General features: G+C 37.0%; 5 protein-coding genes across 5 annotated transcripts; 4 read left to right on the top strand and 1 right to left on the bottom strand.

Annotated features, from left to right (window-relative positions):
• The first annotated feature begins 1317 nt into the window (after positions 1-1317).
• On the top strand, positions 1318-2485 carry LOC106959265 (cystatin-like). The gene is made up of 3 exons (XM_015051733.1): positions 1318-1595; positions 1803-1913; positions 2049-2485. Exons 1-3 carry the CDS (start codon positions 1401-1403, stop codon positions 2121-2123), a joined length of 381 nt encoding a protein of 126 aa, XP_014907219.1. The 5' UTR covers positions 1318-1400; the 3' UTR covers positions 2124-2485.
• Positions 2486-3424: 939 nt separating this feature from the next.
• On the top strand, positions 3425-6069 carry LOC106959263 (glycine N-acyltransferase-like protein 3). The gene is made up of 5 exons (XM_015051730.1): positions 3425-4220; positions 4300-4407; positions 4840-4954; positions 5192-5324; positions 5539-6069. Exons 1-5 carry the CDS (start codon positions 4146-4148, stop codon positions 5936-5938), a joined length of 831 nt encoding a protein of 276 aa, XP_014907216.1. The 5' UTR covers positions 3425-4145; the 3' UTR covers positions 5939-6069.
• Positions 6070-6310: 241 nt separating this feature from the next.
• On the top strand, positions 6311-9349 carry LOC106959264 (glycine N-acyltransferase-like protein 3). The gene is made up of 5 exons (XM_015051731.1): positions 6311-6699; positions 6852-6962; positions 7045-7153; positions 8333-8459; positions 8628-9349. The coding sequence occupies exons 1-5, from the start codon at positions 6628-6630 to the stop codon at positions 9025-9027; spliced, it is 819 nt and encodes a 272-aa protein (XP_014907217.1). The 5' UTR covers positions 6311-6627; the 3' UTR covers positions 9028-9349.
• On the bottom strand, positions 9173-11426 carry mgme1 (mitochondrial genome maintenance exonuclease 1). Its single transcript, XM_015051729.1, has 5 exons — positions 10746-11426; positions 10251-10488; positions 10049-10181; positions 9789-9919; positions 9173-9262 (listed from the first exon to the last, which is right to left on the bottom strand). The coding sequence occupies exons 1-5, from the start codon at positions 11257-11259 to the stop codon at positions 9226-9228; spliced, it is 1053 nt and encodes a 350-aa protein (XP_014907215.1). The 5' UTR covers positions 11260-11426; the 3' UTR covers positions 9173-9225.
• A 1170-nt stretch (positions 11427-12596) lies between these two features.
• snx5 (sorting nexin 5) lies at positions 12597-18668 on the top strand. The gene is made up of 13 exons (XM_015051734.1): positions 12597-12757; positions 14855-14959; positions 15071-15181; positions 15359-15480; positions 15568-15691; positions 16028-16123; positions 16224-16329; positions 16424-16499; positions 16604-16643; positions 16737-16823; positions 17263-17422; positions 17969-18054; positions 18304-18668. Exons 1-13 carry the CDS (start codon positions 12725-12727, stop codon positions 18352-18354), a joined length of 1197 nt encoding a protein of 398 aa, XP_014907220.1. The 5' UTR covers positions 12597-12724; the 3' UTR covers positions 18355-18668.
• The last annotated feature ends 4214 nt before the right edge of the window (positions 18669-22882 follow it).

Here is a 22882-nt window from a genome sequence, read left to right as displayed (position 1 = left end):
GGCCTGGGAACGCCTTGGGTTTCCCCCAGAGGAGCTGGAACAAGTGGCTGGGGAGAGGGAAGTCTGGGCCTCCCTTCAGAAGCTGCTGTCTACGCTACCCGACCCCGGATAAGCGGAAGAAAATGGATGGATGGATAAATAGTCTCATTAAGGGGACAAAGATTTTCATTTCTAATTGGACAGCCATGCGTCACTTATAAAAATGTGAAAAGATATTGTGAGGCGTTAAACCACAGAATTTCTTGAAGAGGAGAATTATCTAGTCCAGGTTTGAAGTGTCTAGGAGTTGTAGTTTTTTAATTGGAGCAGGTCTATGGTGATCCAGGTGCACAAAAATGGTGAAAATCAAACTTTATCAAGTTTCCACAAATCAGGAAAAGGTTTCACAAATCCCAAACATGGTTATAAAGATTCTTCTTGAAGAGGAGAATAATCTAGTCCAGATTTGAAGTGCCTGTGTGTAGTAATTTTTTTAATGAGAGCAGTTCTGGTATGAAAGAGATACAAAAATATGGTGAAAATCGAACTTTATTGAGTTTTCACAAATCAGAAAAATGTTTCACAAATCCCAAACAAGGTTTTAAATATTCAGCTTGAAGAGGAGAATAATCCAGTCCAAGTTTCAAGTGTCTCGGTGCAGTAGTTTTTAAACTAGAGTCGATTAAAGATGTGGAAGGTAGTGACAAATTAGGTGAAATCGCCCTTTAACGATGGAAGCTAGAATTGGAAACCAACTTCAGCTTCGTTATGATACGCGATGATACGGCCCCTGTGTAAGCCGGACAGAGAGAACTTCCGGGTCAGACCGCTCGTCAATAATGAAATAATGAAAATCGAAATTAACAGCTTGTTTTCTTTATTATTTTTGCAATTGCCGTTTTTCTAATTTCGTTTTAAAAACAAACAAAAAAAAAACACATGCTTGTTTTGTTTTTGCAATTTTATTTTGAAATGAAAAAAACAAAACAAAACAAAGAACGAACCATACAATATTAAAAATCATATTGTATATGTTTATTATATTATATTGATAATAATTGTATGCATTTTAATTATTATTATCATTATTATTATTATTATTATTATTATTATTATTATTATTATTATTATTATTATTTGTAATACAGATTCAGTCGACTCTGGTCGGGTTTTTTTTTAATTTTTTATCATGGTTTAATACACTTTAGCGCTGCGAAAGCGGAAGCGGAAAATGCAAAATCAAAACAATGTAATAACCAGGATGTGATAGGGAGGCGGGATTTGTGTCGCAGAGAGACTGTTGATTGGCTGCGTCCTCTGCCTATAATTCATGTTCAGGGCGGGTCTTGTTTACATAACAGTAAAGACTTTCCGCCAGTGCTTTCCTATTTCCCTTCTACCGCACGGCACGCATAACAACGATGTGGAAGATTGCTTTTGTTTTACTTTCAGCTCTTGCAGCTGTGGAGGGGTCTTTGGTTGGTGGCGCGACAGATATAGACATCCACAATGACGGTGTCCAAAATGCGCTGAACTTCGCTGTTGTCCAACACAACAGAAGAAACAACGACATGTTCCTCCGTCAAGCAGCTGAAGTGGTCAAGGCTCAGGTTCAGGTATGTTATCTTTTAATACTTTGAAATGTTTGTATTTATTTTATTCAAATCCGATAAGAAGATTATTACAGGATACCACTAACATAGCACCCGTAAACAATGCCTTTTAACTGCTTGAAAATTGGGTCTCTAAAACAGTAGTAAAGCGTCTGAGCTATATAGCTTTGTTTTTTTGTCTGCCGACTTTATTTTTACTTCTCTTTTAAGGTGGTCGCAGGCTTGAAGTACATCCTAACTGTGAAGATGGTAAAGACCTCCTGCAGAAAGAACACTTTTAATCAAGTGTGCGACGTCAAAAGCCTGCCAGCTGATGCTCCGGTAAATCTTGCTGATGAGCCTGCAAGGCCACTCCCTTTGTCTGCATTGGGAAGTGTACAAATGATGTCACTAAGCTAAAATGATTGTATTACTCATTCTCATTCTGGGCTTTGTTTTTTTGTGTGTTTTTTTTAGACTTACCAGTGCAAATTCACCGTGTGGAGCCGCCCATGGCTCAATGACATCGAGATGGTGGAAGAGAAATGCTAGAAAGGAAACTTCTCAGCACTGTTTGTTGAGCAAACTTCATCTAACACATTTCTTTTAGATTAATTAACATACCCATCGCAGGAAATCTTTCCTATATTACTTTCTGTTTCTCACCTCATTGAATTTCTGTTTTTAAAAAACTTACTATAGAACCAACATGAAGAATTAAATAAAGCATTAAATTGTTTGATTAACTTGTAAACCCCACACAGTTATAAAGTTGCTTTGGAACTTTTATAAATGTCTAAATGTAATTATTATAAATATATTCTTTATTTGCACTGTACACATAACGTTGCACAGTAATGCGGCATGGAAAACATCATCAAATTCTTTTGAAATAAAGTTCCTCTTGGATTGTTTTTGAAAGTCTCCATGAAAATACATCTTCCTCTTTTGCTTCACAAATTAGTTTATTATTAGGTATCTGTCAGACTTTCTGCATGTTAAATGGCAATGTCATCGCAAAAGGGCTGCAGTTAATTATTAAGAATGGAAAATGTGGTCTACCGTTACTTACAAAATCCAGTAAAGGCATACACTTACCAGGCACTTCATTAGTACAATTAGTCGGAGGCGATTGGACAGTGCTTTTGGTTTTAACTTTATTGATCTGCCAGAGCTAAGCTGAATATGTTGTAAAAGGACAGCAGAACCATTTTTGTTTGTTTGCCAACTGCTGAGAAAACAATTCTTCACAAGCTTAAGTTTTAGTGCAGTAGATTAGTGTCTATCTTTTTAATAAAAAGGCTTTCTTTGTAAGGTTACATTTTTATAAAGAGAACCATTCATTGTGTAGATGTCAAGTTCTAAGTATAAAGTCACCTGGAACTCTTGGTTTTTTTTTTTAGGACATTTGACCTCTTATCCAAAATGTTTCTTCAGTTCTCATCATGCACTGGGAGTTATTTGTTTAGAACAATCTCACTAATAGCATGATTAAGGTCGCATGATCCTCTGACCCAGCTGTTCATTCTGTGAGTCATTTGGGTTGCTGTGCAGTTATTCTTAACAAACAAATACATAAGGTGTTTTTTGTGGTGTAAATGATTGTGAAACTGCCTGGGGAGTAAACAATTCAGTACGCAGTCTTACGAAAGTATTCATCAGACTTCTTTTCACATTTGGTAACATTACAACCATAAACTCCAATGTGTTTATTTGGATTTCGTGTGATAGACCAGCAAATTAGACAGTGTGATAAGTGGAAGGAAAGAGATTGAACAAACAGTATCATGAAGACCAAGAAACGCTCTGGGTAGGTCAGAGATAAAGTTGTGGAAAAATTAAGATATGGACAAATCCATGACTCAAAAATCTGCCTGGCTGACACTTTTTATGGTGCATTTTCAGTGTTACCAGATGGAAAAACCATAACAATTTCCTTGAAGTTGGAATTCTGTTTGGTAAAACTAGAGTTTGCCAGCAGTCACGAGTTTTATACCCAATATGGCTGACTCATATATATGTTATAAGCCTTTACTTCTGACAGTTTGCATCTTATTAACCCAATCGCACACATACTGTTAAATATCTATTCGTGAACATTTTCTTTTTGTGTTTGAAAACTTCTAACAGAGAGTAATACATTGTGATTGGGCTTGTATTGTTCATGGCAAACAGTTAATCTCATTATTTTCTGCTGGTAGAGAGTACTAAACTCGTTTGAGTTTAGTACTCAAAACGGCTTCAAAACAGATCAAATGTAGCATGACTCATTCACTCTACAAATGAGTCATGCATGCTACATTTATGAGCAAGTGGCAAGAAGGAAGGCATTTTATGCCAGACTAACGCTAAACAAACAAACAAAACAAAACAAAAAAAAAATTCAAAAGGCTTTTATTTTACAAAACTTAAAACAGGAAGTTGTTTAAACTCCACAACTTGAAAAAAACATGAACCGGTTGTTAATCATTTGTTTATATACGCATATAAAAAGCTGAAGCATCGAGTTCATCAAGGGTTTTCAACCTGAGACTCGCCATAGAAATTGAAAAACAAGCTACACGTAAACCAGACATGAAGGTGCTAAATAAAGACGAGCTTCAGATCGCTGAGGGAGTTTTGCTTAAACATTTCCCGAGGAGTTATAAGGTACCCTTTATTAGTGGTACTTTTCTGCTTTAAAAAAAGAAAAAAAGAAAAACATCACCGCTGTTTTGATTGTTTTCAGGTTTACGGTTCCCTCTACACTTGTAATAGGAACAAAACGAGCACTGCGGAAGTTGTTGTTGATTCGTGGCCAGAATTTAAAGTGATCCTTTTGCGCCCGGATCCTAAGGTGAGTTCACGGCCAGCGCGAATGTGGAAACGCTGTAAAAAGTGGTATCACTGATTTGCATAATTTTACATTAACATTATTATCGTGGATCAAAAGAGCCACAAAGAAATATTCATATATGTAATATATGTAATAATGTAAATAAAATCATAATAATCTGAAATTATGTGTTATTACTATTTGCCTATTATTATTATTATTATTATTATTATTATTATTATTACAACATGAATATTTAAAGCTAAAATGTTAATTTCTGCATTTTATTATTTAAGTATAATTTATTAAAACACTAAATATCATATAATCATAGATACATTTGTTTATTCATTCAATGTACATGTCTTACTGTATTATATTTATCACATATTTCTAAATATTTTTAAATGATTTATTATTAATGGAATGTTGCACTTTTGGTTGTTAAAATAGAACAAGCGATCCGAGGACTTCATGAAGAGGGTGTCGTTCTTTAGCACAGATGAGGAAGTTTTAAGGAAACTGTTGAGCGAAGAAGTTGACTGGAGCACTTATTTCCTAATTGGAGGTCAGTTATGCTGAAAATCAACAGCTGTTGTCATTATTTCAGATAAAATCCTGCAGAGTGCAGCATACAGTTTGATGAACTTTCAGTATACTATACATAACTTCAGTAGCATAATTTTACTAGCTAAAGAAGGAACTTATCAAACCGCTCTTATTCATTTTCTCTGTGCTTTTTTGCTATTTTGAACTGAAGCAGCAAGATAAGAAGAGAATATTTAAAGATTTTTTTTCCCCTTAGGATTTGATATTTCCCATGTGCCCACACTCAAAGAAGTTTCTTCAGAAAAAAGAGTGAACAACAGGAGCTTCACCTTGGTGCATCTTATGTATCTTCCAGACATCAGCCATCTACGTGCACCAGATGTTGACAGGTATGCTTCAAAATACAATTAACTCAGTATTATCCATCCATGCATTTTCTTACACCCTCATCCATAGTGGGGTCAGGAGGGGTGCTGTTGCCTATCTTTAGTGAACGTTTCAGGTGAGAGGAAGGGTGCACCCTGGACAGGTCGCCAGTTCATCACAGCTCAATATAATAAAATAAGAAAACTTTAACTTTGTTTTCTCTTTTTTCCCAAACAGTCAACTTGAATCAAGGATTTCATCTCTCAGCCTCTCCCACATTGACATGGTGAATAAAACCTGGAAGTTTGGTGGGGATGAGAAGGGTTACAGGCACTTTAAAAACATTATTAGCAACTTTCCAACCTGCTGCATATTGGACACTTATGGTGTACCTGTGGCCTGGATCCTGGTGTATGAATACTGCGCTTTGGGAATGTTGTACACGCTTCCCGAGCACAGAGAAAAAGGTTATGCCAAAGTTTTGATCAGCACCATGGCCAAAAAGCTCCATGCAGATGGCTACCAGGTTTATTGTTTCATAGAGGAAGACAACATGGTGTCCTATAAACTCTTCCAAAATATGGGCTTCGTTGAGGATACTTCCTACAGAGCAGCATGGTTTGAGTTTAACTTCTAACCTTGGAAATGACTATGAAGCAGCAGCTTTTAATTTTTGTCAAAATGTGATTAAATCTAAAGTGTATTTTTCAATTATGCATTAAAAGATGGATTTGCCTTTGCGTCAAATTAAATAATATTTTAGATTCAGACATGATTCACAGCTGTCATTGGCACTTTCAATGTAACTATATAGTGCATTTTTATTCTAAAAGCACCACATGTATGACTGTAAACTGACATGCTTTTCAATAGTCTCCAATCAGGCATATTGTTTATTCCTGTGCAATCTTCAGTAAGCCAACAAGAACTTGATTCTACCCCAGGACTTGTTTTTATTTTATTTTTTTTTTACTAATTTTCAAAAATAAAGATTTTACATGATTTAAAAATGTCTTCAGTGTCCTGTCTGTCAGAGCATTCTATGATCAACTGTTTTAGATTTAACAGTATACTGTTAAAACAAAGCATATACTAAAAAATAAAAAATGATGCAGTTATTAATAATAATAATTAATAATAATAATAATAATTACTATGCTTTCGGAAACGGCCGCATAGCTGGTGCTTTTATTTGGTCAAGAAGTCATTTTTCTCGAAAGTGCGAAAGGAGAAAGAAGTTCCATAGTTCCGTAGCCCCGCCCCTCGCCACTGGACCTTGAGAAACTGACGTTAGGTTTTCGCTTCAATTACTCTTAGCTTAACATCATGGAGCTGACTGAAGACCAGCTGAAAGTTGCAGAGATTGAACTGCAAAGGCAGCTTCCTCAGTCACTAAAGGTATGTTTGCTGCATGACTTATGATCTGCACGTGGATTCGTCTGGCGACCGCATTTCACAACTTAACTGTTTGTCTGCCGCTAAAACAGTTAAGTTTGAGCGGCAGACTAACTTCACTAGACTTTGGATTAAAACTCTGTTTTATTTTACAGATTTATGGTTTCTTGGTGCTCAGAAACAGAGTGAAATCAGATCCTTACATCGTTTTAGTCGACAGATGGCCACAGTTCAGCGTAATTATCTGCAAACCCAAGTATAAACAGGTAAATTACTCTTTTGGAAGAGATACATGCAGACTTTGTGTATGTCAGTTTTTAAAATTATGCATACCTGTTGTCTTTCTAGAAAACGGATCTGTTCAAAGACACAATGGTTTTTGCAAATGATGAAGCTATTCTCACCGAAACACTAAGGAACTCTTCTGTGATTGACTGGAGCAGGTACCTTTGTCTCGGTAATAATGTTTCTTTTGTTCTTTTTATTAAATTAAACTGAATCAACACACTTATGATAGACTGAATTTGTTTTTATTACCCCAGAGTTCAAGTTAAAATGTTAGTTTGGTTTGAATTGTCATTGTGTTCAAAGTTCCCTGTAGATAATTCACAGATAGGAAAATATATCTGTTATAAACTCAACCTGTATTGTATAACTACTAGAAAGATTACAATATATAAGAGCATATTGTTTTCTTATCTGTCAGATTTCAATAAGCCTTTTCATATTTATGCTGGCATGCTCCACTTGTACTCAAAAGCCTTTATTACAGACAGGTTTTGCTGGTGGAACTAACACAGCAGTGCTTCCTTTGTGAAACAGAACCAGATTCTTCTTTATATGTTCACTGCGTGAAATTTGTAGTTTTTCCACACTCTTTATGCACTTTCTTTCCACCATCATGTAGGAAAATTGCTCCTGTACTCACACATACATACATACATATACAGCGTTTTGCAAATGTATTCACACCTCCCGTAACATAACCAGAAACTTAAATGTTGCTTTATTGGGATTTTCTATGAAAAACCACCAGAAAGAGGTTCATAATTGTGGAGTTGAGATATATATGTGCACTAAATACAGCTGCAAGTTTTTTTTTAAAGATATGCTTTAGGTTTGCTTATCTCAGCTTTGCACATCTAGAGACTGAACTATCTACCCATAGAAATTGTGTGATGTTTAGGATAATTAGGATCTGTATGATCCTAATTATGTCTCTAATAAACCTCTAAGACCTTCACAGAAAAGTTGTTTATACTGAGATTTAAATAGACACACGAGGGTTCTGTTTACTAATCACGTGACTTCTGAAGATAATTTTATTTAGGAGTATCAGACTAAAATGGACTGAAGACAAATGCATACATTTTCAGATTTCTGTTTGTAAAATGGTTGAGAACTTTGCATAACTTTCTTTCCACTTCACAATTATCCACTACTTTGTTTAGGTCCATCACAGACAAATCCCAGTAAAACACGTTCTAATTTGTGTCTGTAAGGTGACAAACTGAAAAAAACCTTTACAATGCACTGCAGTCAGAATAAGATTTTATTTGAATTTTATCAGTGAAGCAAAGAAATAAAAATGCAAACTAAGTTTTACTCATGTGAGCTATGATTGCTTGTGTTAAAGGAATCACTCTTCCCCACATGGAGCTAGTCAAAGCAGTTGCAGCAGAAAGGAATGTTCCCAACAACCAACTGTCACTTTGTCACATGATGATATTAGAAGATGTATCCAAGCTTCCTGCTATAGACTGGTATGACCAACTATACACTATGCTTAATTTAAAAAAAAAAAAAAAAAAAAAAAAAAAAAAGTATCAATTAAAAAAATCAAAGTTTCTAGCAAATTATTAATAAAATAGCATCTCATTACAAGAACAGAAATCTGCTCTGACATGTCAGTTTGTTCTTCTGTGCATCAGCTCTGGGATCTGCCTCAGCTCCCTGGCTGAATCCCATCTTGACTTGGTGAATCAGACGTGGAAGTTTGGAAGTAACGAAGGCGCTGCCAGGATGATCCGCAATATGGTTACAAACTTCCCATCCTGCTGCGTTCTGGATTCCGAAGGGAAGCCTGTTTCCTGGATTTTGACCTACGTGTACTGCGCCGTAGGAATGTTATATACTTTGCCAGAACACAGAGGGAAAGGCTACGCTAAAGTCTTGATTAGCAGCATGGCTAAAAACTTCAGTGGTCAGGGCTACCCCGTGTTCTGTTTCATAGAGGAGGAGAACCGAACCTCTTACCAGCTCTTTAAAGGCATGGGATTCTCTGAGGATCCCTCATACAGAGAAACATGGTACGGATTCAATGATTTTTAAATGCCTAAATGAGAAAAGCAAACCTTATAAATAATACATTTCATAAATGTATAATTACAAGGTGTTTGAAAGTTGTTTGACTTTCATTCAAAATAACAGGAGAATTAGTCATAAATATAAAAATCATTCCTAACTTGTTATTTGCCATTTCTAATTCAGGCTTCAGTTGTTAAGCTGGAGCTTTTCAGTGCAGATCTATCACTTTTCAGGAGACATACTTGATGAAGCACTTGACCTGAAAATTAAACATTAGAAAATGTGAGATTATGGGAAACATCGCTTGATTGTTGACAAATAAACAGCTGTTTGAGAAGAGACAAAAAATGTGGGGTTTTTTGTGGGGCAGGGGGATTGTGTTTGGATGTGGTGCTATTTAAAAAAACAATCATCTTCCTGGTTACACCCAGATAATTGCTAAAAAGTAAACTATAAATAAGAACAAGAAAGTCATTCTTCTTTAACAATACTCTAGATTCAAACCAAAACACCATAAGAGCTAAAATCTCTAAGCGATGTTTTTCATCCCTCTGTTTTAAAGGATTAGTACAACGACTAGTGATGCTTGAAGCTGTTTGGTTAGCTTTATATCAATTATGTACTAGTCTGCTAACAACAGTTATGCCACAAAGTGGTATTTACATTTAAAAAAAAATCATAAGGAAGTGAAGTGCTACACTTATTGCCACCCTGGGTGTGTAAAGAAAGCATTAAGAGGCATAACAACGAAATAAATAAATAAACTCATTATGTTTTTTCTTTACCTCTGCTCTCTGTAGTCCTCTAGGCGTATCAACCAAGTTTTCCAGTACTCTGACATCAGCTCCGAATTTATCTGGTGAGCGTGAGCAGGGGAGCCATCTTTGTAGGCAACGACTATGAGGCCATTTTCAACCTGCAGTGAGAAGTCATGAGACAAGTGTTGTAAGCACAAGAAATTCAGAGAAGATAAAAGGAATTTAACTACACCCTGTTACTACAACACGAGTAAATATAAGATGTGTCATTTATCAAGGTAGATCACCTGGTATTTGTAGTTGCCATCACTGTTCAGAGCCCCGGCATATGCTGCAACTTGAACAGGGTTATCATATGTGTTGCTCAAGAATGGTTTGGGTTTTTCTGAGGTTTTCCAGTCTATGACACACAGCACACCCCTGTGGAGAGAAGTGGACTGTGAGAGACATGAAGGCGGTAAGAAAAACTGAAGTCCAGAGGAGTTTTACCTGTAGCGTGCGACGCAGTCCACAATTCCCAGGTAATTCAGGGAACCGTGCTGCACAGAGCTTTCAATGGCCCTCACTGCACTGACGTCCTCCAGTACGTGAGAGATGCTCTGGATGTATCCTTGCGCTTCAGGAGGACACTGTGGTGTCTCTGAGAGATTCTTGTTCCTCCATGTGTCAGCAGAGGTCAGAATGTCCTCCAGAGCAGAATGGAAAAGCTTCCCTTGTTTAAATATATCTGGGCAAAAAAACATATCAGCTTTGATTGCAAGGTATAATGTATAACGATTTCACAGTATTTATCTGCTTGAGTAGCCAGGGTGCATTCGACTGCTTTGCATTTATACTCTTTGTCAATGATTTTACATCATCCTGAACACATCTCCTGACTGAGACAGGTGAGACATGGTAGTGGCTGCATCATGCTGTGGAGATGTTTTTAAGAGTATATTTGGGTATGGGAAAAACGCTTTATAGTATCTTTAAAAATCTTACTTTGACTGTATTCCTTGAAGCCCTCCTCTCCCAGCTCAGCGATCATCCTCCTCTTCCATCTCTCCAGGTAGAAGATCTGCTCTGGAGAAAGTGTCTGCTGAAGAATGCGAGTCACACTCGGGATAAACGGCCTACTCTTACCCCGATTTAACAAAATCCGGGCTGGGGGTCCCGCCTCTGGCTCCTCCGTTTCTACAGTCCTTTCAGAATTTATGAAAGGATGAAGAGTTTTGGGGAGCCTTTGCTCGGTCCGTGAAGGCGTCTGAGCTTTGACAACTGGTCCATAAACGTGGTCATCTTCCGCTTGGAGGGTCTCTGGGGTCTGAGAGCTGACCCTGGAGGACATGACGGATTTCACCAGAGAAGAATAGCGCTCACTGTCCACAGAACTGTAGGGACTGTTCCTCCTGGGGCATGTCCGGCGGTGGACAGCGGAGAAGTGGCACGCTGTGAGGGAGGTGCTTTCAGGGACGATGATGCTCCCAGCAAACAAAACACGGTTCAAAACGAACATTCTTGCGACTTCAACACAACACACTCAGACAACGGTGCTATTCGCAGCAAAACAGTATGAGTCTCGGGTAGTTTCGCGTTTTAAATCAAAATTTAGCACTTATACAACTTGGGTTCTTGCCCCAACATGTTCCAGCTAAAACTCGGCGAAGTAAACAATTGTGTTTCTAGCCGGCGCGCCTTTATGGTGGCACAACAACTTGTAGATGGGAAGTGAAGTTCATAATGCTGTTCTCTGGTTGTAGTTTGAAACAGTAAAAACTACATTACTTATGTGGGTGGGTGTAACATTGAAATGCATCCCTAAAGACGATTAAAAGAGTGGGCGCCAATCGCCCTATCGAAACAATACGTAAAGCGCTATTTTGTGAGTGTCAATTTATTTTGAAAACAAATGCTCGGAAACTATGTTTCCCGAAAGAATAAACACTGACGTTTATGGTTAATTAATTTTGGTTGTAAATTAATAATTTTGATCATTGGAAAATAAAAAATTGCAAATATAAGCCTGACAGAACGATTACGTTAAAATGAGCATTTTGTCTAACTTCTGAAAATCCACCAAACCACTCATTTAAGCAGAAATTAAATTACATTAAAAATACTTCACTGGTCCCAAAGAGAAATTATATGTTATTGCAACTCATATTCTTCAAAGAGTTGTTGTTGACTTAAAGAAATTAAAATTCTGTGTAGTAGCTTCCTACAATTAAGGACTAACATAATTAATAACTCTTCAGTGTTTTATTTATGATTTCAGAAATTAAATATATAACACGATTGAAGTGGGCTGTACAGTGTAACTTTAGACATGTTTGGGCCTTTTTTTTGCCTTGTACATGATTTAAAAATTTATTATTTTTTTTATTATTATTATTATTAAAGGAACAGATTATTTATAATATTTATAAATAAATATAAATATTTATTTATTTATAATTTAATGTGAAATAGAAGTATGCTACTAATGCCTTACATTGGTGAGTTACAAAGCTTAAACTTCAACCGCCCCGCCCCCCCGCCTCTGAACTGTTGCAAGTGTAAAAAGGCCACTCACACTATGGTGGCAACGTTCACGTACCTCTGTATTTATGTAGCACTATTACATTATCTCCTTGAGTTTTCGTTACTTATATTTTTCAAATATCACTGCTTTTCATTTTTATTATTTTCAAATGTTGAAACATTATCTAGAATTAAAAAAAAAAAGTTTTCGTGAAGGGAGCATGTGACGTGATTGATGAAGTATTCATCCAATAGCAGCGTTAGCGTTTCAGATTTCTAACCAATCAGGTTGAACCAAGGCGGGATTTTTGAGCTTTCATCACCAGGAAGGGGGCGGAAAAATTGTTTGACAGTTTGTTAGGAAGCTAACGCAGCCACCTAGAAAACGGCTTCCTGCATCGAGTTTGATTTAGTTTGACCTTCTTTTTCTCTCTCTCTTTTTCATCAATTTGAGCACTATCATGACATCCATAGATGAAAGTGACAAAGAAAAGGTACGGTAACTGCTTAGTGATTTGTAATTTGAGACGGTTAGCTGATAACAGTTGCTTCTTTTTGTAGCAAAGTTATTGACTGGTGGTGTTAGCCTCTGGCTAAAAGTCGCCAACGGTATATTGATAGCCTAATCAATGAGTGAAATGTCATTAGGATGTCTGTAAGTTACAATAGTTGATTGCTTTTGATTCCCCACTGAATGAAAATGTCAGTGCTGAAAACTTTATCCCCTGTTTTCATTGTTTTTTTCCTGCTGTGAACACCGATTAGCGGTTAAGTAGCAAAAATACCAGGCTACCTTTTAAACGCCCAACTCAAAGAATTTATTCTTTTTATGATTAAATATTTAATACTGAGTATAATTCTTAAATTGTCGCCTATTTAACTTGTGCTACCAGTGAAGTCTAAGATTGTATGAGGGTTTTACACTCTTTACAATGATGGCGAGCTGCAGCAGAAGTTATACTTTGTATCCAACTGTAACATTTTTGTCAAATAATGAAAGTTGATGATAAGTAGCATGTTTTCCCACTTATAAAAGTACTCGCTTAATTCAGCTGGATTTGCACAAAAAGGGTGTGGCCTTGCTTCTAAGCTCAAGCAAGTTACTCCATGCTTGCTGCTTACTTTAGGGATGAAGTACTTGCAAGTGTTAGAGTTTTATGCACCTCCTGTGGTGGTGGTTGGCTAACCAGTGGTTTCTCAGAGTTGAGGTAGTGAATCAACAAGTGTGGGGTCTAGATATCATCTTCAGAAAATAAACTAGATAACAGTGATGCAGCATACCTATGTATAAATTATAGCAGCACTCTGAAATAGATGTAGATATTTGCTATAGTATATTTGCTAATCATGTTGGGTTTTTTTCGCCCATTTGTAACCATGTTTATTTTTCTTAGCACATTCTGATATGTGCCGTGGATAGGGGTCACAAGTCTCTTGCACTGTTTTTAATTTTTGGAGCCAGTAGGTTAGTTTGTATTTCACTTTGCAGTGTGTTTTTGTATTTGTTTTGGTGATGGTGGGAAATAGCTTTTGGCGTGTGAAACTAGTGTCTGCAAACAGAGCATTTCTGTGAACAGCTTGTGCATTGTTGGGCTACCAAACTCAGCAGGCAGAGGCAATTCGAAGAGATGCTTTACAAAGATTTTGCTGACACATTTACAGATGCATCTTAATAAATTAGAATTACAATTGGTTACTGAAAGTGAAAGTCCATTATATGGAATGAAATGTAGGTGAAGTTTGTATTACTCCTAATTTTACTAATTATGGCTCACAACTAACAAAAACTCTTGGAAATGTTCACTTAGAAAAGTAGAAAATGGCCAATAAAAAAAAAAAAAAGATGATGACGTTGAAGTGTTTTGTTGTGATCTCCATAACATTTGGAGAACTTGACACTTATACAGCTGTCAGTCATCGACATTTTCCACAACGATGGTAAGCCACAAAAGATGATTGCTGAAGTAGCTGGCTTTATAGAAAGTTGGATGGGAGGAAAAAGTGAGGTAGAACACAATGGAGATAACCTAGACCAGTGGTCCCCAAAGTCGGTCCTTGAGGGCCGACATCCTGCATGTTTCAGTTCTCTCCCTGGTTTAGTGCACCTGCATCAAATGATGACTCGTTTGATGGCCTAAAGAGAACATTGACTTGCTCAGGAGGTTGTTGCTACCACTAGGGACAGAACTAAAACATGCAGGATGTCGGCCCTCGAGGACCGACTTTGGACACCCCTGACCTAGACCAGTGGTCCCCTAAGTCGGTCCTTGAGGGCCGGCATCCTGCATGGTTTAGATCTCTCCCTGGTGTTAGTAACAACCTTTTCAGCATGTCAATGTTCTTCTTAGGCCTTCTAATGAGCCATCATTTGATCCAGGTGCGCTAAACCAGGGAGAGAACTAAAATGCTAATTTGATTTTTAGGCCAGATTTGCAAAAAGGAGTCCCAACTAAATCTTAAGTTCATGTTATTTTGCCTTTAATTGTAATCCATGATCATCAAGATTAACAGAAATAGACACATGGAAAATATCACTGTGTGTAGCAAACATAAATGATATCTCTATTAACAGGTTAATTTTTTTTCCTTAGCTGCGCTCTGTGTCAGTAGACTTGAACAATGACACAGCACTTCTCATTGACATTCCTGATGCTCTGTGTGAAAGGGATAAAGTCAAGTTCACAGTCCATACGAAGGTAAAAAAAATCCCCAACATGAAAATGCTGCACTTTTTTTTTCCTAATCTGATTCTATGAAATGAATTTAACAAGAATATTTTTAACAAAGAACATTATCCCTTTTGTCAGACTACACTGACCTCCTTCCAGAAGCCAGACTTCTCTGTTCCTAGGCAGCATGAAGATTTCATCTGGTTGCATGATGCTCTGGTTGAAACCGAGGACTATGCCGGTCTGATCGTAAGTTGGACCTTTAGGGACTGAAGTTCCTGCATAATAGTTTGTCTTTGGTGGCTGCATGTACCACAAAAGAAGCACATATTTTGCATGTAAATTATAAAGCATTGATGTTATTACTGTGCTTTTGATTTGGTGAGAATCCTTGAGCGATCTTATGCCTTACTCAAACATTTCTAGATCCCTCCAGCTCCCCCCAAGCCGGATTTTGAGAGTCCAAGAGATAAGATGCACAAACTGGGGGAAGGTGAATCGACTATGACTAAAGAGGAATATACCAAAATGAAGCAGGAGTTGGAGGCGTGAGTTTAACATTATTATTTTACAAAATATTGTTAAAACACACAAATATATATATTTAAATGCTATCATTTCTTGTCGCTTTCCAGTGAATACCTGGCTGTCTTCAAGAAAACAGTTCAAGTTCACGAAGTCTTTCTGCAGAGATTGTCTTCTCACCCTGTTTTAAGCAAGGACAGAAACTTCCAGATTTTCTTAGAGTATGACCAGGATGTGAGTTTCTCATACTGCTGACTTCCTTTTCCGAGCCGTCGGTTGGAAAGAAAGGAAGAGTTTACCAGAAACATGTGACACATGGCGTGCATCCTGCTGCGATCAGCAGTTAGACTTATCTGTGTTTGCTGGCCAAACTCGGACACTTTATGCGGTGTAATGAAGAGTGCAGCGAGATAATAAAACATTGGCTACTGTTAAATATAACTATGCCAAGATAACTCTGTTCTGGATACCAAAACCTTATCTAATTTAATTTTCTGAAGACTTTATCATACACATAAGTTTGTCAAATACACACTCATTTCTAACGCTTTCTGAATTTTCTTATTTTAGCTCAGTGTGAGGAGAAAGAATGCCAAGGAGATGTTTGGAGGGTTCTTCAAAAACATGGTGAAGTCTGCAGATGAGGTCCTCATCTCAGGAATAAAGGTGGAGTTCATGGATGATTGACTGCCTAGTTTTTATATGGCAGTTGCTGTTTTATAGTGACTTCCTCATATAACATTTTATGTTTCTGTTTCCTGAACAGGAAGTAGATGACTTTTTTGAGCAGGAGAAAACATTTTTGCTTGACTACTACAGCAAAATAAAGGATTCCACTGCCAAAGCGGAGAAAATGACACGTTCACACAAAAGTATTTGATCATTTTAACATCTGCAAAGAAAAAAAAAAATCTGCTTTGAGATGTTACGTTTGCATGATTCTAATCTTGATTTCGTCTTTTGTAGATATTGCAGATGATTACATTCACATTTCTGCCACTTTGAACAGCCTCTGTGCTGAAGACAGTACACCAAATAAGAAGTGAGGTTAATGCATATGTGACTGCTGTGCATAGGCTTATTTTGCACATAATAAAATAAGTTTTTAGTGCTACTGCTCAGACTTTTTTTTTATGTTCGCTTCAGAAATCTGGAGAAGCTGTCAGACCTGTTTGAGAGACTCAGAGTAAGTATAACTGTGTCACACAACAATCTGAATGCCTATAATTTGCCTACAAATTTATGGAAGCTGAACTTTGCCTTTTTTATGCGTCTGCAGAAAGTGGAGGGAAGAGTAGCATCAGACCAAGAGCTGAAACTCACAGAGCTGCTGAGATACTACATGAGGGACATCCAGGCGGCCAAGGTAAGTTGTTCCATCCTCAATGAAAATCCTTCATTTCATTTTACTCCATTACACATTTACTTAGCTTTTATCCATATAGTTCAATGCATTGTATGTGGCAGACTAATATGAAGTTGTTTATAATTGTTTAGAAGGAAAAAGGTGCAGGTATTCATTTATCTTCTCAAATAAAAATCTGAACAATATGGTATATATTCAGCCTGCCTTCATTCTGATTCCCCTAAATTGAATTAAGTGCAACTACATGAGTCGGGAATTAAGATGTGTAGAAGTTTAAAATGGGGTTAGGTTATAAGAAAATACTCCAAGCTGAAAACACTGGACACAGTGCTGTTTTACACTGAAAAGCTAAAATTAGATTAATTGGAATTGTTTTATTAAATGCTCTTTGTATTTCGTTTTTCATTTTCATCCTGTGAAATTGTTTAAAATTTCTAAGGACCTTCTGTACCGGCGAGCTCGAGCATTGGTTGACTACGAGAACTCGAACAAGGCCCTGGATAAAGCCAGACTGAAGAGCAAGGACATTCCCCAGGCAGAGGAACACCAGCGACAGTGCCTGCAGAAATTTGACAAGTTGTCAGAATCTGCCAAGAAAGGTTTGTGTATTAATGTGTTTCAGAGGCAATTCAGTTCACTTTATTTATATAGCCCCAGTTTTAAAGGCAATAGGATGAAAGAGAGTACACACAGTTGGTCAGAGTTAAGAAAGTTAGTTAGAAAGATAAAGCCAATCGCATCATTTAGAGGAAAACATTAAGCAGGTGTCGCAGCTTAACAGAACAAAAGTCTGTCTGAAGAGTAAGAAGTCATTAGCATAGCAGCGGAAATTTTAAAGCAATTGGTGGCCCAAGCACTGTACCCTGTGGTACTCCACAAGTAACTGAAGAAGATTTATCATGTACATAAGCAAACTGGAATCAGTTGGACAAATAAGATTTAACCAGCCTGTTCCCTTTGTCCCTGCAACATTTTCAAGTCTGCATCCTTGATTAGATGCAACTCTAATCAAGTACACACACTTGTTCTGTGGACTTGATTAGATGCAACTCTAATCAAGTACACAGACTTGTTCTGTGGTTGTTTCTTTAACTGTAAAATATTTAACACTGAGCAAACGTTTTTTCTACAACAATCTTTTTCAGAACTCACGAGCTTCAAGGGCAGACGAGTTGTGGCCTTCAGGAAAAACCTCATAGAAATGGCTGAGCTTGAAAAAAACCCCCCAAAGGTAAGAGGGTCCCTTTTTTTTTTTTTTCCCTCTCTTTTAACTACTAGTTGTCTGTAGTTAAACCTCTTGCTTGGACCATGAATAGTCATTGAATAGTCACTGTTCTCATATAATTATTTGTGTCCTATTTATAAACACCATATAGAGATTGAACATTAAAAATATTCATGATTGGAAAGTTAAAAAAAACAAACATTTATTTCAGATCAACAATATCACTTATGTATGCAATTTCTTCTATTTCCACAGAACAATGTGGCTCTTTTGCAAGGATGCGTTGATCTCCTCAAGAACAACTGACATGTCTTCAAGCATTAATGTTCCAGCATCACTAAGTGACCAATCTTTACAAATGGAACCCCGGCATCCCAGGGATGTTGCATCGACATGCCTCCAAACGCCATGTCTGCTCCAACCTGGATCTGATGCGACTTTAAAGCCCCGCCTGTATCCTCTAAGCACAATGTCCTCATGTTTACAGAGTCCCTGTCTTCTGCCCTTTGGTCCATCTGTCTTATTTAATGTGGAGCTGTAACTCAATGTGAATGTCTCCTGAGAATTAGATTGCCATCACGAAGGCCTTCCATAAATATGCACACTTAATGGATGTGAAATCTTTCTTTTTCTTGAGTTTTATCCACATACTGTTTTTGGGATTTTTTTTTTTTTGCCCTTTTTTTCTCTCCTTGAACTCTGTTTACCATCTAACTTTCTCCTTCATTTTTGCTTCTAGATTACTTTAAAAACAAACTTACACAAGTCTTGTTTTTCATTGTGTGCTTTATAAGGATTTTTTTGTTTTCCAATGGAACTCTTACATAAGTGAAAAGAGTGCCTAGAAAATGGTTGTATTCAAAATCATACACTAATTTACAGCCAAGAAAATCATGACTGAATTTGGAAAAAAGTGAATAAAAATGTTAATCTTTCAATGCTCAAAACTAGATTCACAGTGGTCCTTGTTTCTCACGGAAGTCGCCTCATGTTCTACATTTATAAAGGATGTTTACGCAAAATTTTGAAAAGCAGCATAAAACAAACCAGAAGAAAAATCAACAATAACCAGTTTGTAATATGTCTGAGGACATTCATTTCACACTCACTGCCAAATATTATTCACCCAACCATTTTTTTGCAAGTTACTTCTTTAGTTTTGACAATGTAACTTGTCTGTCTTTACTTTCCCCTCTTTCATTTGATTATTATTATTAGTCTTCCAAAATGAACCAGATATCTGTAGAACATCCGGTAAACGGTTTGTTTATTGTGAATTGAAGAAAATGCACTTATGATGGAAATGGGCCCTCTACAATCGCGTCCTACGCATTGGAGTGTTACAATGCATTATAGTTTTTTAAAGAAATGGAATGTATCTCTAAAAGATTACAACTGTTCACATTCTTTTTCATTACACATTTTCTTACAAAAAAAAAAAGAAGCATTTTATGGATTTGTAAAGGCATTGAATAAATTTATCAGAAATATAATCTTTTTGAAGTTGAGTCAATTTTTCTGCGTGTCCCCATGTGGACTGCACAGGTTCACCTAAATAAAGCATAGATTTCTTTCAGTAAATTTTAAAAGTGAAGCTCAAAGATGCGCTACATTCAGTGATATATTTCTCCTTTTCTTTTTCTTGTCTTTGGTGATTATGACTTGCATTATGAAACCTAAAATTCAGTTTTCTGAAAAATGTAATGTTGCGTAAGATCATTACCGGATTTCTAACATGGAAATGCTGACTTACTAAAAAGTATATCAATGTGCTGTACAGTATATACACTGAATACTTGGTTGTGTCTGCTTTGCATTAATTACTGCATCAGTGCAGCATGGCATGGTACAGCCTGTGACTGCTGAGCTGTAATAGATGCCCAAGTTGTTCAATAGTTATAGGTCTGGTGCCTAATACCCCTTAAACATCCTGTGCAGTACAGTTTGAGAACAGTTTTGTCTACTGCACTTTTTTACTTTCACTTAACTTTACTTTACATTAGTGTGGTTGGTTAACAGCCAGCTTCCTTAGCAACGACCTTTTGTGGCTTACCCTCTATGTGGGTGGTTTTGGCGTCAGGTCAACAGTCTGCCCCATCATGTGTGGAAGATAACATGGCAATTGCATAACATTCCTCTATTAAACATATTTTTCATTAGTTTTATGGGATTAAAATGTATTTTTATGTGAAGCTATAACATTTTGGAAATGATATAATTGAACGTTTTGGTGACGTTCTAATTTACACTACACAAAATGTGGTTACATACTCCACCAGGGGGCAGTATCTATTTATCCTGCAGTGTATCCTGTTCCCACTAAGTTTAACCATATGGGTCCTTTAACACAGCTGTGTGCATGCTTGTGTTAAATCCATTGACCACTGTGAATCTCGGAATGGGACACTGTGGTGTGTTAGGTAAACTTTAAGGAAATGCCAAGGATCTCATGGGAATGATGTGCAAACTGCACACACTGCATGTCCTCATTCATGAACAACTGCTACCCAGGATAGGCTAAAACTTTTTTGTCTACTGTATGAAACATTATTAACTAGTCTAATTTAAATGATAGCAGCATATAGTAATATTTTATTGTTTTTACCATAATTGAAACTTAATGTTTTAGGTTATACTGACTTATCTAATCATGGCTGACATTTACATTCCAGGAGGCAAAAGGTTATGTGTGAGACTTTCAAAGTTGTGACTCCCACACAAGCAGAATATATGTCCCTGATGGATTTGTCAATAGTGATGACCCAAGTCCTGCAGTCACAATGACCTCCAAGGTTTGGTCTGATTGGATAACACCAGAGACTCTAGCCAATGAGCTGATGACAAATTATCTGTGCAAACAGATTAGTTTGCCAGCTGTGCTCAGAACAAACAGTATTTAAAAGTGCAACATTAAAGAGATATTACCACGCCGGATCCAAAGAGCAAGGCCTGCTTTTGTAACATCAGGATTAATGAGGAACAGACATTAAATGAGCAGCCTGTTTTTACGGCATGAAACAAAGGCCTTTATTTTTAGCTATTGCTTCACATCACTGCAGCTTCAGTCCTGGATGGATGTTTCTAAATTTGGTCTTTTCATGTTCATTTTTTGTTGCTGCTTTGTTGTGATGAATTATGACAAAGGCAGTGAAATTTAAAAAGACAAAGACTATCTCAGTCTCAGTCTGTTATTTCATGTTGTTGAATGAAAAGCAGCCCAAGCTTGTACTACTCTGGTCTGCTTCGTGGTTAAGTGACCTCTACCACCATCATACTCTGATAGGGGGAGTAAAGTGCTCTCCTGAAGTCCCACTGTTCTACATGAGGCACAGGCTGAAGTACTGAAGCAGGACTTGCCGAAACTATGCATAAAAGCCTCCTCAAATAGAAACCGTGTCCCCTGAAGGGCCTTTATTAAAGACATGGCGCACCTGCAGGGCTTGCTGATATAACTGATTCTTCTGTGCTTCCTTACTGAAACAGAACCAGATGTTTCATCCAGATACAGATTTACTGACTCTTTAGTTTCTCGTTTCTGTCAAGTCAGAGTAAAAGATATGCCTTTCTCCATGACAATGTTCATCACCATTGAATTTGTATTTTTCTTAGATTACAAACCCAAACTTCAATATATTTTATTGAGCACATGAATCTATAATTGTGAAGTGGTAGGGTAAAAAACATGGTTTTCACACGTCGTCATAAATGGAAATTTGGAAAAGTGTGGAGTGTACAAGAATTAAGGCTACCTGAGTCAATATTTTGCAGAGACAATTTTGTTGCAATTACAGCTTCCTTATTGCAAATCACCTCTAACTCAGTTACATTAGGTTGAAAGCATCGGTAAACAAAAATTAATAAGCCCTGCCACTAATTCTCGACAGGTTTTTGGTCTACTTTGACTATACCACCCTAACACATGGATATGGTTTGTGTTGTCCTGTTGGAAAGTGAATGTCTGACTGAGTTTTGTAAGGTTTGATTTCACCCATCAACTTAGAAAATCTTATTTGTCCCCATTAAAAGAAAACCTCCTCTAAGCATAATGTTGCCACAACTGCATTTTACAGTGGTGCTGTTTGATGCCACAAATAGCATTTTATATGACCAAAAGAAGCTTTGTTATGGCCTCAAGTGACCTGATCACAGAACTTTATTGGGTTTATGTAAGTAAAACGATACTAATGGTTCCAAAAGATGATTTATTTACCTGCTTCAATGTGTGAAGTGTATATTTTAATTAACACATCTGCACTGTTTGAAAAGAGTTTATTCTGGGTATATTTGTCTGATATTAACATTGTGTTTTACTGAGATGAAATATGTAGTTGTGACAAAAAAAGAAAGACAAGAAATCTGTTTTCCACAGTATTGTAAATTGTACCGACAGGTATGTTCAGTATGCAGACTCTATTACAGCAGAGCCTCACTGTTATGGAACGTGCAGAATGTGATTTGGCATTTTCTTTCCAACATAGCCAAGGATTTTGCTGAACAAGGCTCTATCTGCAGCATATCTCTCTCTGAAGGCTGCATCTTCAGATGCCTTTCATTTATTGGCTTAAACACATTGTTTACTATTTCTCTTCAATTTGGAATCATTTCTACATTGACTTTTAAATGTGTAATTCCTTAAATCAAATGACCACTTCTCATTCCGCACAGAAACTTACCTTTTCCATCTTAAAACTTTAGCACTGGATGTAGAGGCGTTTTAGACAGCGTAACAGTGGTACGCTCAACTCAAACTTTAAATCCCCTAATGAAAGGATTGATTATAAATCATGCTTTCACTGAATCCAGATAGCTGTGTATGTGTCTGAAAAAATCAACA

The sequence above is a fragment of the Poecilia latipinna genome, unplaced genomic scaffold (genome assembly GCF_001443285.1).
Source record: "Poecilia latipinna isolate Pla-1442-1.1 unplaced genomic scaffold, P_latipinna-1.0 Scaffold1062, whole genome shotgun sequence".
NCBI lineage: Eukaryota > Metazoa > Chordata > Actinopteri > Cyprinodontiformes > Poeciliidae > Poecilia > Poecilia latipinna.
This window is presented reverse-complemented; position numbering and strand designations above follow the sequence as displayed.

Bases quoted from the DNA above. Each gene is read 5' to 3' on its own strand.
- snx5 (XM_015051734.1), top strand. From the start codon at position 12,725: ATGACATCCATAGATGAAAGTGACAAAGAAAAG. The intron at 16,124-16,223 runs GTGGAGTTCATG...TTTCCTGAACAG, and splicing joins TCCTCATCTCAGGAATAAAG to GAAGTAGATGACTTTTTTGA. The intron at 16,644-16,736 runs GTAAGTATAACT...ATGCGTCTGCAG, and splicing joins ACCTGTTTGAGAGACTCAGA to AAAGTGGAGGGAAGAGTAGC.
- LOC106959265 (XM_015051733.1), top strand. From the start codon at position 1,401: ATGTGGAAGATTGCTTTTGTTTTACTTTCAGCTCTTGCAGCTGTGGAG. The intron at 1,596-1,802 runs GTATGTTATCTT...TTCTCTTTTAAG, and splicing joins TGGTCAAGGCTCAGGTTCAG to GTGGTCGCAGGCTTGAAGTA. The intron at 1,914-2,048 runs GTAAATCTTGCT...TGTTTTTTTTAG, and splicing joins GCCTGCCAGCTGATGCTCCG to ACTTACCAGTGCAAATTCAC.
- mgme1 (XM_015051729.1), bottom strand. From the start codon at position 11,259: ATGTTCGTTTTGAACCGTGTTTTGTTTGCTGGGAGCATCATCGTCCCT. The intron at 10,489-10,745 runs GTAAGATTTTTA...TTTTTTGCCCAG, and splicing joins CTTCAAGGAATACAGTCAAA to ATATATTTAAACAAGGGAAG. The intron at 9,920-10,048 runs GTGATCTACCTT...TTCTCACTGCAG, and splicing joins ATGGCAACTACAAATACCAG to GTTGAAAATGGCCTCATAGT.
- LOC106959263 (XM_015051730.1), top strand. From the start codon at position 4,146: ATGAAGGTGCTAAATAAAGACGAGCTTCAGATCGCTGAGGGAGTTTTG. The intron at 4,408-4,839 runs GTGAGTTCACGG...TTGTTAAAATAG, and splicing joins TTTTGCGCCCGGATCCTAAG to AACAAGCGATCCGAGGACTT. The intron at 4,955-5,191 runs GTCAGTTATGCT...TTTTCCCCTTAG, and splicing joins CACTTATTTCCTAATTGGAG to GATTTGATATTTCCCATGTG.
- LOC106959264 (XM_015051731.1), top strand. From the start codon at position 6,628: ATGGAGCTGACTGAAGACCAGCTGAAAGTTGCAGAGATTGAACTGCAA. The intron at 6,700-6,851 runs GTATGTTTGCTG...TTTATTTTACAG, and splicing joins AGCTTCCTCAGTCACTAAAG to ATTTATGGTTTCTTGGTGCT. The intron at 8,460-8,627 runs GTATGACCAACT...TCTGTGCATCAG, and splicing joins AAGCTTCCTGCTATAGACTG to CTCTGGGATCTGCCTCAGCT.